At 38.3% G+C, this 14,600-nt stretch overlaps 2 protein-coding genes across 2 annotated transcripts in view; both read right to left on the bottom strand.

The window, feature by feature from the left end:
• Positions 1-2,523, bottom strand: part of LOC141301313 (GTPase IMAP family member 9-like) — a 5,078-nt gene extending 2,555 nt beyond the window's left edge. Inside the window, exons 1-2 of the mRNA XM_073831561.1 lie at positions 2,445-2,523; positions 237-947 (exon numbers count right to left, since the gene is read on the bottom strand). Coding sequence (XP_073687662.1) covers positions 237-947; positions 2,445-2,454 — 721 coding nt within the window. The 5' untranslated portion in view covers positions 2,455-2,523. The remainder of the gene's footprint in view (positions 1-236; positions 948-2,444) is intronic.
• Positions 2,524-3,010: 487 nt separating this feature from the next.
• LOC141301701 (L-fucose kinase-like) lies at positions 3,011-14,428 on the bottom strand. Its single transcript, XM_073831892.1, has 23 exons — positions 14,225-14,428; positions 13,675-13,826; positions 11,659-11,709; positions 11,462-11,584; positions 11,275-11,347; positions 11,034-11,131; positions 10,850-10,930; positions 9,170-9,289; positions 8,926-9,097; positions 8,500-8,606; positions 8,307-8,408; positions 8,003-8,176; positions 7,754-7,827; positions 6,664-7,022; positions 6,372-6,588; positions 6,132-6,298; positions 4,924-5,151; positions 4,660-4,803; positions 4,238-4,357; positions 3,915-4,102; positions 3,739-3,838; positions 3,443-3,666; positions 3,011-3,237 (listed from the first exon to the last, which is right to left on the bottom strand). The coding sequence occupies exons 1-23, from the start codon at positions 14,304-14,306 to the stop codon at positions 3,139-3,141; spliced, it is 3,255 nt and encodes a 1,084-aa protein (XP_073687993.1). The 5' UTR covers positions 14,307-14,428; the 3' UTR covers positions 3,011-3,138.
• Between the last annotated feature and the right edge of the window lie 172 nt (positions 14,429-14,600).

Consider the following 14,600-nt stretch of genomic DNA (forward strand, 5'->3'; position numbering starts at 1 on the left):
TTTTGTGTGTGTGGTTCAGGCTGGTGCCCTCTATTGGTCAGCCGCCACAGGACAGGTGTCAACGAAAAGGCCTCTGTAAAAGTCCTACAACCAAATAACTACAATAAACAAAACATCTTGTAGGCATTTGCTTTAAAAAACAGTTACTGTGGTTAAATGAAGTGGTAAAACCAAAAAAACGGCAATACAAATAAATGACAAATCAGAAAATTAAAAATGGAAGTAAGTTGACTTACTCATTTGTGATCTGATGTTCTTTCTCAGTTTTTTCATCCTCTTCATTCGTTCTTCTGCTCTCTCTTCCTCTGCCTTTCTTCTCTTTTTCATCTCCTGTAAAATCTGTCTGTCTATTTCAAAATGGCAGCCGTTGTTTTGTGCCACTGTCTCCTCAATCTTCTCCAGCAGCTCCTTGATCTGAGTGTGGTCACTCCTGTTCTGATTGTTGAGAACATGATACCTGTTCCCACATTTGTCCAGCAGCCACTGGAGATCCTGCCCTTTACTCTCAATGTGCTGCTCTATAGATGTGTTTAACAGAGAGTCTCCATGAGTGAACAGCACTATAGTGTGACTCCAGACTCTCTCACCGTGAAGATCCAGATGACCCTGCAATGCTTTTCTCTCAGTCTCTTTAAATACATCATCCACATCTATGATCAGTAGTACAGCGTGTGGTCCTGGAGGACACAGAGACACACTGAGCAAAATCTCCTGTTTCAGTAACTCAGGACTCTGCTCTACAGTGTAATTACTCCACCATCCTGGAGCTTCAATGACAGTGATGTGTCTGTCTGCTACTTCTCCATGTCTCCTCACACACTGAGTAGATCTCTTCAAGTCAAACTCCTCTCTTCCCAGGATGGTGTTCCCTGTTGAACTCTTACCAGCAAGTTTATACCCCATTAACACAATCCTCAGCTCTGAGAGATGTTGGATGTCACCTGAAACTAACAGAGAACAAAACACACTTATGCAAGATGATATTATACTCAGTACATGTAAATATCTGCTGATATTATTTTTATAAAATCGCAATGTAATAAAGTAAATAAGACATAATGTACAGTCATTTATGCAAAGAAAAAAGGTGATCACTGATGTGATGCTGAGATGTGAGTTGGTTTGCATTATAATCTATGTACATGAAATAAGTACAGTTTAAAAAAATGTTAAAAACTAAGAGTGACTGCAGGGTGGTGTTTGTCAGAGTTTGTTTAGTTGATGTAAACTAGTGCCTAAACACTTAGAGACGTCTGTCTCTGAATGTGGGTTACTGAAGTATGGGTGTAATACTGTATTTAGAATTGAAATGTCTTTTGAATAATTGCTTGATTTCAAACATTTGAAAACAAGATTGCTTATGAACTACATGTGGCAGGGCTCTGAGTGAGAGAAAGGACCCAAATGCAGGATGACAAGGTCTATTAACTGGATGTTATAGGGTACAAGAAGGAAAGAAAGGAGTAAACACAGTCTAGAGCAGGGGTGGGCAGGGCACACAACAGGAAAAACAGCATGGCTGATGTGATGCTAAGAATGGGGACAAGGCAATGGCACACAGGAAACTAGAGGCTTGGAGATGAGACTGACAGAAATATCCTAGTAGAAGTCTCCAGGTTGCAGCTATACATGTCTCCAGCACTGGTGAAGATCAGGTAGGCCACTGTGGGTGCTGTTTTTACTCCAAGTAGCAGTAATACTTTTTATTTAGTGCTCTAAACACTTTCTGTACCCTAAAAAAACCTGACTTCTAATACATATAACTACACATTTAATTTTTTTTTTTTAAATAAAGCACTAAATAATTATCAAATAAACCGATCATGTTGATCTAGGAACTGACGTGCACGGTGTGTTTGAATACTACAGAAAATAAGTCTTTAAGCATTCTTGACCAACAACGTATCGTTTATTAACGAGGTTCAGCTCTTAAATCAGCGGTTTTAATTAATGACCCATATTGTTCATCATGTCTTCTCAGTAATGAGCATATGAGAAACAGCGCATTTACGCGTCACTGAAGTCGTGGCAAATCACAAAGAAAACACGACTGTGTTCTGGAAATTTAAATAGGATTTAAAACCCTATAGAATAATATGAAAATGAAACTGTGAACACTGTAACTAAAAGGAATGGTAACCATTTACAATAAGGTTCAAATTTCAACATTTGTTAACTACGTTGGTTAATTTTATGATATAGCCTATGATGACTAAGATCAAAAGTTTGTAAACATTATGGACCTGACTCTGAGATAACATTAACAAACAATTATATTTTTTATTAACTAACAATAAACATTAATAAACGCTATAATAGATCTATCGCTTATAGTTAGTCAATGCATTCACTATCGTTAATATATGACCTTTTTGCAAAGTCTTACTAATGTAACGTTTACTTTGAGTAAAAAGGCGATTATTTTGAAGAGAACAGATGCTTACCGAGATCCATTTTTACTTCAGTCGGAGTTTCTCAGTACATTTAGTCTCACCAGCGGACTAGTCTTTACTTTCAGTTTACTTCAGCGTGTTTTACCGTAAACACTAACTTTACCGTGACACAAGGAAGTGTGGAGAATAATGGGACCTTAGTAAATAATTAACTTATTGTACAGTGGTACATTTATAACCTAAGACTACAAAGTCTCATTAAGAAATAAAAAGCTTATTATATACTATATGCGTAAATACTTGTTAGAGAAGTGTAAATGTGCAATAGCTGAGCTCTGCAGTCCTCCCTTACCCTCACTGCTAGTTCTGGCCAGCAGTAAAAACAGCCACTCTGTATCTGAGCTATTCTGACCAACTAGTAGTTTGTTAGGGGAATATAACAATTTATAGACACCTTTTTAGGAAGTACACATCTTAGTTCATCGTCAATCTTCATCTATGTACTTGAATTGTTATTCAGCCAATAAACAAGTACAAGATCCAAAAGGTCTGAGTAAAACATGGCCAGTCTTTTAAAAAATGTATTTTTTACATTGAGTAAAAAAGAAAAGAAAACCTTTTCAGGTACTTTTATACATTTAATATAATGCTTCAGGAATAAGGAAAGGTAAAACATTAAATGCAAACACTAATAAATGCTACATTTACAGAAAAAATACAAATTTAATTGGCATTTACAAGGCACTCAGATTTGTGTCAGCTGCTGTTGTTCAGAGCTCTTCTGAATGATTGAGATCCCATCCATATCCAGCTCCACTGAATGAACAGTGAAGGAACCAATGCCCTGTCAAACACAACAATCAGAACCAACAACATTTTTATTTACGGTTAAATTAAAAGTTAGGTAATTAGTTTTAGAACAGTAAACACACACAAGCCTTTCATAAACCAATCACCTCACAGCTCTACAGTGTGGAAAGGGTTACAATTTAACAACTATTCTTTTCACATGTCATTCTGCAGTAGTTGAACCAGTTTCTCCGGCTCACCTGTATGTTTGTGAGAATCTCTCTCACTGCTTCCTTCTGCTGCGGCTCACGGGTGAGTAAGAACAGGAATCCTCCTCCTCCTGCTCCTGCCAGACTCTGTCCTAAACTCAGCGGCTGAAGTGCGTTCATCATGGATCTCACTGCTGCCGGCTCACAGCCTGGAGCCATCAGCTTCTTCTGCTGCCAGTATGTGTTCATACACTGTCCCAGTCTGACGAGAGATCCTGAGAGAGAGAAAAAACAAACAAATAAAAGAGTCAACTGAAATATTATAATAATGAGTTTTTCTCTCTTACCGTCTCTACAGGCTTCAGCACACTCCTCTGCATTGGTCACCAGCTGCTCTGCGTTCTGTACGATGGAGGGTAAACGCGCATACCAGCTCCGCACCACGTCCTGCACAAACACAGTGATCAGTGAAGACACAACACACTGTTCATGAAGTCTGACTGTCACCATCGGCCGCTCGTACCTGCAGCAGGTTCCGTGCTAAACGCGTCTTTCCAGTGTAAATCAGAAGAAGATGCTGCTGCAGGACTGACAGGAAGTCTTGAGTCAGAGAGAGCTGTTCTACTTCCACTCTCAGCGGTAATTGAGCTGCAGATCGGGCCAGTTTCACTCCTCCAAACAGCCCACCAACCTGATCCTGCCATCCACCACCTAAAAACACAGCAAAGAATTCAAATGCCTTTAGCTTAAAAAGTCCTTTATGCTCCTGTTTGGTCAAGATTCACAGTCCAGTAAAACCCTATATCACTCTAGAAATGATGTGATATATGAAAGCATCTCTCATACCAGTGGTGAGTATCTGCTCCAGATAAAGAACATCATGAATGAGAGAGTTTGTGTCGTAGCGCCGTCCCGTGCATCTGTATACTGCTGCAAGAGCTGCACCTGCCAGGATACTGCTGGTGCCTAAACAAACACACACACACACACACACACACACACACACACACACACACACACACACACACACACACACACACACACACACACACACACACACACACACACACACAAAGAGTATATACAATTTAATTCTGACTTATTTAACACTATATATTTATTTCAAGAGGCAAGAATTTATCTAGATGCCATTATACATTACAGTTCTGTCTTCTGTTCCCATTTGTATGGAAGATGTCTTGTGTGTTAATCCAAAAACTATTACTGCACATTGAAACAGCAAAGTTACTCAAAAGTGATTTACACACCGAGACCAGATCCATGTGGCAATGTAGACCAGCTGTGGATCTCCAGTCCACCACCCCAGCGCTGTAACAACTGCTCTTTCAGAGAGACAGGAGACGATACACACACCAGCTCACTGCACACACACACGGCTTTTAGCAGAGCACCTACAACACAAACACACAACTTAAAATATTTATTAATATTTGTACATGTACGTTCATTTACGTTCAACATCAAAACATTGTGTCAGATCCCACAGCATATGTCAACACATGTTCTCTCACCTGGAGCGTGAGGTTGGCAATAGTCTTCCAGGTCAGTAAGATCCACACAGAGTGTTTCTGTGGAGATGCTGCAGGCCGGTTCACCGCTGGTACTGACCAACAGCAGACGAGGCTCTGGAACGCGCCGAACTCGAGCTCCAATCGGCCGTTTTCCATCCACCTTAATGGCCACATTGACCACCAGTCCTCCATGTTCAAACGCAATAGGAGGAGTGTCACTCCAGCCACCTGGTGAGGTATCCAAACACACTTTCAGCACACACTGTCAAAGACCCAAGGAAACCTAAATACTTTTGAGTTCAATTTTGTGATCTGCGCTCCTAAGTTCTGATCTAAAGGAAAAGATTTGCGAACCTGCTCCGAAGTCCTGATTTAAATCAAATGATTTGCAATCTACGCTCTGAAGTCCCGATCTGAATAATGTTTTGAAAACCATGACTTTTGGATCAGGACTCGGAGATCTAGTCCCAATCTAAGTCAAATGATTTGCAAACCCACTTTTAAGTCCCGATCTAAATTTGCGATACGCAATTTGAAGTTCCGGCCTGAAACAAATGATTCATGATACGCGGCTCGATAGGAACGCTTAGAAACAGTGAATCATTTTGCCACACAGTGGTTTAACGGATTTGTGAACCATCATTTCAGGATCAGGTCTCAGAGCATGTATTGTCTCATGAACTATTGCCAATCTTTGATTCAAATCATTCAATTCGTAAAATGATTCACAAACCCATTATGCTCTAAATTTGCGATACATGCTCAAAAGTTCAGATCTAAATCAAATGATTAGCGATTTTAAGTTCCGATGTAAGTCAAATGATTCGCAATATGATTCCGATATGAAACAAATAAAACAACATTGTCAGTACTACGTCTGGCTTAGACTGCTAGTTTTATGCCGTTAACTGAAATAAGTGAAAAGGGTGTGACAAGAATTGAAAAAAAAAAATGAACACTCATTTCATAGATACATTGTATTTTAATAATTGCAAGCACTTTTCAAGTTCCTCTTCAGGAATATTGCTGTTTTCAAGGGGTTTCCAAGCCTTAAATTTCAAAGTCAAATTCAAGTACTTAAAGCACTTTAAGCACCTTCCACTAACCCTGTAAAAAACATTGTCATTTTAACTCCAAATGCCACACATCACTGTCAAACATAAACACAGAACTCTATCATCAGTTCAAATGAAGAATGCTGTTCACACCTGACAGATCCAGTCGAGCAGGACACTCCACTTCCTGCCATTCACCCATGGGCGGCATCTCTCCTTGACCAATGAACACAAACTCACGCGCTGACATCACTGCCTTTCGCAGCAGTATCTGTCCTGCCCCCTCATAATGCCTGGCGGCTCTCACCAACAAATCTGGTCTTTAGAAAACAATGACAAATCAGAAATTATCTCTTGACAACTCTTAGATTTATACATTTTTAAAGTTCTGACCTGCTGATCCAGTGCTTTCTTTGATTGGCCAGTTCTTGGACACCTGCAGATAAGTTTCCCTTTTCTAAGAGCTTAAAAGCAGAAGCCCATGATGGATTCGCCGCTGGGCCGCTGCGCAAACCACCTTTACCCTCACCAGCCACACAGCCAAGGACATCAGCGATACAGGCAAGACAACGAGCCGCTATTCCAAGATCATCACTGCTGCCTGCAGCAACTGAGAAAACAGACAAATCATCAGTATCCTCAAAAGTCAACATATGCAAACCATTCCTCATCTTTTGCTCCTTACCAGAGTCCAGCGCTTGCAGTAGCGCCTCCTGCTGGCCGGCCAGTGCTGCTGCTCTGAAAAAAGGCAGTAGACTGAGATCTGTGTGGCCCTGCAGAGTATCCACGGCTCTCCGTCGACCCACACTGAAGAAAAGCTCCTCTCTCCAGCATAGCTCTGTCTGCTGGTCCGTCAGGATGAGAATATCCCTGAGCGAGAGTCTCCAGGCCTCCCTCCAGCTGTCCAGCCCACCAGTGCCACCCAGGAGCCAACAAACACCCTCTATCCCAATGGGTCCTGAGCGTGGCATGAACACTGGGAACAATCGGGCATCCAGCAGACAGCATGACTCGGTCCTCTCAGGTCCCCAAAGGTACTGAGGCCTTTAATACACACATACAGAATATACAATTGAAGTCAAAAGTACATAAACCCTGCAGAATCTGCTGAATGGTAATTATTTGACCAAATTAAGATGGATCATACAAAATGCATGCTATTTTTTTTTTTTTTTAGTACTGACCAGAATAAGATATTTCACATAAAATACATTTACATTTAGTCCACAAGAGAAAATAATAGTTGAATTTATACGTAAAGGTTCTTAATGCATGGTTTATCCTTCTGGTGCATCAGTGAGCGTATGAGTCCCTCAGTTGTCCTCAGTGTAAAAGATGGATCTCAAAATCATACAGTCAGTCATTGTTAAAAGGACTCAAATACACAAAAATGCTGTAAAACCAAAGAATTTGTGGGCTCTGGAGGATTTTTCTGAACAACAGCGGGCAGTTTAACTGTTCAGGACAAACAATGGACTCATGAACAACTATCACTAAACAAACAAACAAACAAAAAACAACTGTGGATCATTCAGGTAACAAAGTTTGACAAAGTTTTAAGAATCAGGGTCATTTTTATAAATACAACTATTATTTTCTCTTGTAGACTACATGTAAACATCTTTTATGTGAAATATCTTATTCAGAACAGTACTAAATAAAAAATAACATGCATTTTGTATGATCCTTCTCTTTTTGGCTTCATTAATCTAAGGTACAGTCCACATTTTGTCAAAAGTCTGATTACACGAGGTATGAAAATAGAGGTTTCTTACTGTATTCCAGTCCGACTACAAAAATCCCTCCATTTTTGATTAAGGAATAATGCATTGACATCATCAGTGCAGGTCTGGGTGGAGATTAAAAGAGAATATAATAAATAAAATATGTAAAATCACCATGCATTTTCTTATTTACATTGTTCTTTGTAATAAATAAAAAGAACTCAGTCTTGATTTGGATAAAAATGTCTACTAATGAATAAATAAAAGTGAAAATGTAAAAAAAAGGGGCTCTCACTTCACCTCTAAACTGTCGTGAGCTCCAAAAGCTGTGTACACTGTTAACTTTAACTCTCCCAGCATCACTCGATGACCCTGAATGATGATGTCACTGGACAGGGGAAGACGTTGGATGCAGGATGAGGAGGTCAAATCAAGTCCTGACAACAGGCACCCAGAATGCACCTGGACTGGACCCTGCAATTGACATTGGCACATTTTGATAACTATTACTCAGTGATTATTCAGTATTCATGTGATCAGCTAAAGAGAGATTTGATTGTATATCGTTAAATAGTTGATAAAGATTAGTTAAGACCCTCCAGACCTGTAGGTGGCAGTGCTGCACAACAGCTCCTGCTGATACACGAATGTCTCCTTCTAGTACACTATTAATCACCCTGCTACCTTCTGCCACAGACTTTACATCCTTTGAAACAGAAATTGTTTTGCAAAATTATATTAATTGGTTAAATAAATTATTGAAAAAAACCCAAAGACACGTTCACAACATTTCCCACCTGAATATGAGAGAGAATCATCGTCTCTGTTCCGGTTTCTGTCAGACGAATGACATGTTCTCGACCCGATTGAGTCAAATAATCATAGCGACCATCTGGAATGTACACTGGAAACCGACAAAGACTATGTTCAGTATAACATTATACTCTATATTTACTACTTCTGCAATATTAAGTAGCCTACATTTAACAAAGGATTGCAGTGTATAGTATATAAAGGATATAAAAGAGCACATTGCATTTATAAAGTATATAAGAGCACACTGTATATAAACTGTATACATAACTGTATGCAGTTTCACAATTTTTTTTATGTTTTTTTTAGTATGCAATATCCAGTATATACTGTGGTATACAGTAGCCTAGTATTCCACTCACAAACAGACTTTTTAATTATGTAGAGGCAAAAATATAGTGAAACCGTACACATAGAGATGGAGGATCCCCTGAGGGTCCTCCACAGCACAGCACGGCCGCTCCTCACTACTGCCCCCTGAGGTCCGGAGGGTGAGGTGCAGCCTGTTCTCTCTCCATTGATGAATTCCTGCTCTGTCAGGTCGGCGCAAAGGCACACCAGAATATCCAAAAACAGAGATATCTGCAAGAGAGAAAGAAATGTGGGAGGGAGAGACGAATCAAAGAAAGAGAACTACGTTGTGTGTGATTTTACCTCAAGCGGTGGAGCTCCCGAATCCATGCCAAGATACGTACAACCGTCCAGTGGTGCCATAACATGAGTCTGTAGGAGTTTCTCTGCCACAGTCTTAGAGAAAAATACTGGCCCGGACACCTGAAGCAGAAACACTTTTAGGAAGCATCCCAAAAACATCTCAAGGCAGACAGTCCAATGGACACTGCACACCGGGTTCCACAGGCGCAGACCAAGGAGGACACCACTTCTCCAGATAAGACACACAAAAGCCCGCTTGGCCTTTGCAAATGCTCATCTGGACAAAGAAGAAGACTTCTGGTCTTCTGTTTTATGGTCAGATGAAACAAAAATCGAATTGTTTGGCCACAATGATGTAGCCTTCATTTGGCGTAAAAAAGGAGAAGGCTTCAACCCTAAGAACACCATCCCCACTGTCAAACATGAGAATGTTTTGGCTGTGTTTTTTTCAGCCAGTGGACCAGGGAACCTAATCACAGTAAAAGGCACCATGAAAAAGGAGCAATACATCAAAATTCTCAACAACAACATCAGGCAGTCTGCAGAGAAACTTGGCCTTGGGCACCAGTGGACATTTCAGCACGACAACGACCCAAAACACACAGCAAAAGTGGTAAAGGAATGGTTAGCAGACAAAAACATTAACGTTTTGCAGTGGCTAAGCCAGAGTCCTGACTTAAATCCAATTGAGAATCTGTGGAGGGAGCTAAAGATCAGGGTGATGGCAAGGAGACCCTCCAACTTGAAAGAGTTGGAGCTCATTGCTAAAGATGAATGGGCAAAAATACCAGTGGAGACATGCAAAAAGCTGGTCAGCAATTATAGAAAGCGTTTGATTGCTGTAATTTCCAATAAAGGCTTTTCTATTGATTATTGAGAAGGGTGTGAATAATTTTGGACATGCCACTTTTTGTTCAAATGTAAATAAAAGATGAGTAATATTTTTTCCACAATGATGCACATTGTGACTTGTACATCGTCTTATCTTTTGGGAGAAGCCTGTGTCATTTCCGGTCAAAAAAACGTGCTGGTTGAATAAAAGTAACTTTTAGTCAGAATTTGCCAGGGATATGAATAATTTCAGCCTTGACTTTATATACTTTCTAACCTCAAATGCTCGCCTTGTTTAGCTCTGTGTGAACTGTGTTTTCCACTTCATGACAGTTAGAGCAATGTAGGACGATTTTGAAGTTGGAGGAGAAAATGAGATGAGAGTTTTTCGACCTACCCTAACTGTCATGAACCGGAATACACAGAGTTAATGCAGAGCTAGACAAGACAAGCATTTGAAGTTAAAAAGTATATAAATTGTAAAAAAAAAAAAAAAAAAATTAGAAAATAACCAATCATTTCACTAGATAAGACCTTTCTTCCTCGGCTGGGATCGTTTAGAGTCCTTTGAAGCTGCATTTAAATTGCATTTTGGAAGTTCAAACTCGGGGACAGCATGGAAGTCCACTATATGGAGATAATTCCTGAAATGTTTTTATTTTTCTTTAATGTTCAATTTCTTTACGACTGAATTAACACACAATTACGACACAGTCACTAGAAATTTGTGCCTTGGATATTTTACAATTTGCATACATACAATTTTTTTGAAAAAAGACTTTAAACCATTTCTGTTGAATGGCCCATATGCATATATAATGCAACAAACATTATCAAACAATTTCATACCAGGGGTACTTTCCCATCAGGCAGTGTGGCAGAGCTGATCATCTCCTTTGAGCCCTTATAGATAATGTTATGTACTCTGGTCTGTAAAAGCAAGAAAGAAAATCTCAGAAAGTTATATACCAGTGCATATTTTACAAAAAAAAAAATAAAAATCATAAAATCAACCCAATTTTGAATAACACACCTGTGCATCAGTGAGATAGACGCCATGATTAACAGCAAAATTAACGTCACCTGGCAACGCCACAACTCGAACCCCAGAGAACCCGTCCCATGAAATCACTATAAAGAAAACCAACAGAAATATATTAATAAAGTCTTCCTGAAGTGTTTCTAAAGATGCTAACTGCTGATTTGTACAAAAAAATGCTTCTAAAAAATCTTGTTTGTGCTTTAGACGTGTGACTGTATAAAAGTTAGCTCACGCTGTTGTGTTGGAATATTCAAGATCATATCAGTGCCGCAGACCCAAACGCCTGGCGGAGAACCAGCGCAAATCTGAAACAGGATGTTTCACTAAACAGGCATTTGCTTAATACTCACCTATATAGAGAGAGTGGTGTATAAATTCATGTATATTTGTGTGTGCTTAACTGTGGGTTAACTGCTCACCTTTGTGGACAGACAGTCCAACAGCAGGTCTAAACAACAAACGGCTCCTTCTATAGCGTCTGATCTCTGCACAGGCATCCAGCAGAAAGCCCTGCTGCAACCGTCCCATGGGAAATCTCTGCCCTAAAAACACACATACACCTATTAGCACACATTTAAGAATGAATTTACCCTAAAATGCTTTTTTTATTACAAACCGTGTGAAGGATGAGAATATGAGCTTCATCCAGGACATCTGCGTTCACCACCTAAACACAAACACACACATTTAAAGGGTTAGTTCAGCTAAAATTTTAAATTGTGTCATTAATTAATCACCTTAATGTCGTTCCAAACATGTAAGACCTTTGTTCTTCTTCAGAACACAAAAAAGTATTCTTGTAGCTTCATAAAATTAAGGTTGAACCACTGATGCCACATGGACTATGTCCTTACTACCTTTCTGGGCCTTAAACGTGTCAGTTGCATTGCTGTCTATGTAGGGTCAAAAAGCTCACGGATTTCATCAAAAATATCATAATTTGTGTTCTGAAGATGAACAAAAGGCTTACAGGTTTGGAACAACATGAGAGTGAGTAATTAATGACAGAATTTTAATTTTTGGGTGAACTACCAGGAGTTCAAGTATGTTTTAGAGGAAGATCCTTATGAATTCAGCTACAGAGAAAACTGTATTCTGATCATTTATCATGAATGGAAAAATACTACGGTGCTGGATAAGCAATAGAAATTATATATAGATATTCTATTCTAAAATGCTGAAAAAATATACAGTACTGCTAATAAAAAATCATGGGGAATCATAATCTGGAAACAAGCATACTAATGAGAAAATAATTATTATCATTTTAAAAGATTAAAAAAAAATTTATAGACAATGTTTTTTGAGGATCTTATTTTTTTAGAAATGATAAATAATAGTAATAAAATAATATGTACATCTCATAAAATCTAGGAGGATCATATAGTCAAAAGTCATAATAAAGATTTGTTTTAAAGAAAGAAGTGAATTATACTCAATTTTTTTAGACAAAAAAATATAGTATAAACAGGTATATTGAAATACTACTTCAAAAAACAGCCGTTTATTATATTGTTTTCTATATTATTCAGCAAGGATGCATTAAATTGATGAACAAATGACTATTATTATTATTATTATTATTAATTAAAATTTAAATAACGGTCTTCTATTTGAATATAATTTAAAATGTAATTTATTTCTGTGATTTCAAAGCTAAATGTATAAGTATAATTACTCCAGTCTTCAGTGTCACATGATCATTCTGAAATCATTCTAATTTTCTGATTTGCAACAAAAAATATTATTATGCTGAAACCAGTTGAATAGAATTTTTGTCAGGTTTCTTTGATGAATAGAAAGTCTAGAAAAATAGCATTTATCTGAAACAGAAATCTTTTGTAACATTATAAATGTCTTTATCATCACTTTTGATCAATTTAAAGCATCCTTTCTAAATAAAAGTATTAATTTCTATTATTTCTTTCAAAAAAACAATTATACTGACTCCAAGCTTTTGAATGGTATAGTGTATGTTATAAAAGCTTTTTATTTCAGATAAATTCTGACCTTTAGATCTTTCTATTCCTCAAAGAATCCTGAAAAACAAATGTACTCAGCTGTTTTAAATATTGATAACAATAATAATAAATGTATCTTGAGATTATCATATTAGAACAATTTCCGAAGAATCACGCGACATTGAAGACTAAGGTAATGATGCTGAAAATTTTGCTTTGATCACAGGAATAAAGTACATTTTAAAATAAATTCAAATAGAAAGAAGCTATTTTAAATAGTAAAAATTATTATTAAACCGTTTTAGCTGTACTTTGGATTAAATAAATGCAGGCTTGGTGAGCAGAATAGACTTCTTTAAAAACATTAAAAATCTTACTGTCCGAAAACTTTTGACCGGTAGTGTGTTGAAATAGAAATAGTCTATTAATATTTCACAATATTAGTTTTTACTGTATTTTTGACCAAATCAATGCAGCCTTTGTGAGCATAAGAGACATCCTTCAATAAAATATGAATTATTGCAAACTTTTGATCTGCTCTAAGCATCTTTATTCCATCTTATTTGGATCCTTCAGGTTAAAGAAATTCTTTCTGCAATCCTGCACATATCCATAAGGAGACCTCCAACCATCTGCACACAGACAGCTCTCTACAGTAACATGAAGCTCACACTGTATCCGGCTCTGGCGCTCAGGTGTTCTGCAGCCACCAGCAGGGCGTTCAGTGTGGCTCCGCCGCTGCCCAACCGGGCGTGAGGGTCAGGAACAGTCAGCAGCAGGGCATCAGCTGGGAGAACACCACGCTTCTGCCGCACCTCCAGCTCTGAAACACACACAAACCTCCATGAGATTTAACTACACCTGCTCTGGAGATCTGTTAATGTGAGATAGACCCTATACACAAGAAGTCACGTGATAGTTACATGGTCCATTGATGGCATTAGATTATAACACAATTATACTTAAGTATATAATATTGCACCTAAATTCATGTACAAGATACTTGCTAGAATGCAATGTCAGAGTTATAGCATAGTACTTTTTGTAAGGTTTTAAACTGTTAAACATTATTCTCGTGTTTCGTGACGCTTCAAGGAAGTCCAAGTAGATCAAATAAAAACTCAAACTCAAAGAAAACAACCATACAAAACGTTAACGTAGATAAACGCTATTAATAATAATTCAGCACATATATACAATGTGAAAAACTGATAAACTCACCTCTCTGGAAAGCATAAACACTGTCTTTATGTTGACATGTGAGCACGATAACTGTCCACTTGAGCAGTCCTTGATCTGCCATTCTGGGGTGCTTTATTTCTTTTTATGTGACCAACAAACGTAGTGATGTCCGATTCTTGAACGAATCGTTTTTTGACCCGGTTCTCTTGTGACCAGTCGAGCCGGTTCACTAAACGAACTGAATCGAACACTAGTTCCGGGTTTATGACGCAAGACGCACAGTAGCCGAAGTAGCACGTACGACTCGAAAAGAAAACTGTCGAAGTTTGCCGAAGATTCCCGAGGATTCTAAAAAGGCAAGTTGCTGACATTATGCACACGAGAGTGTATAACAGATGACTTGAACGAACGTTTC

This window comes from Garra rufa, chromosome 25 (genome assembly GCF_049309525.1).
Source record: "Garra rufa chromosome 25, GarRuf1.0, whole genome shotgun sequence".
NCBI classification, from domain to species: domain Eukaryota; kingdom Metazoa; phylum Chordata; class Actinopteri; order Cypriniformes; family Cyprinidae; genus Garra; species Garra rufa.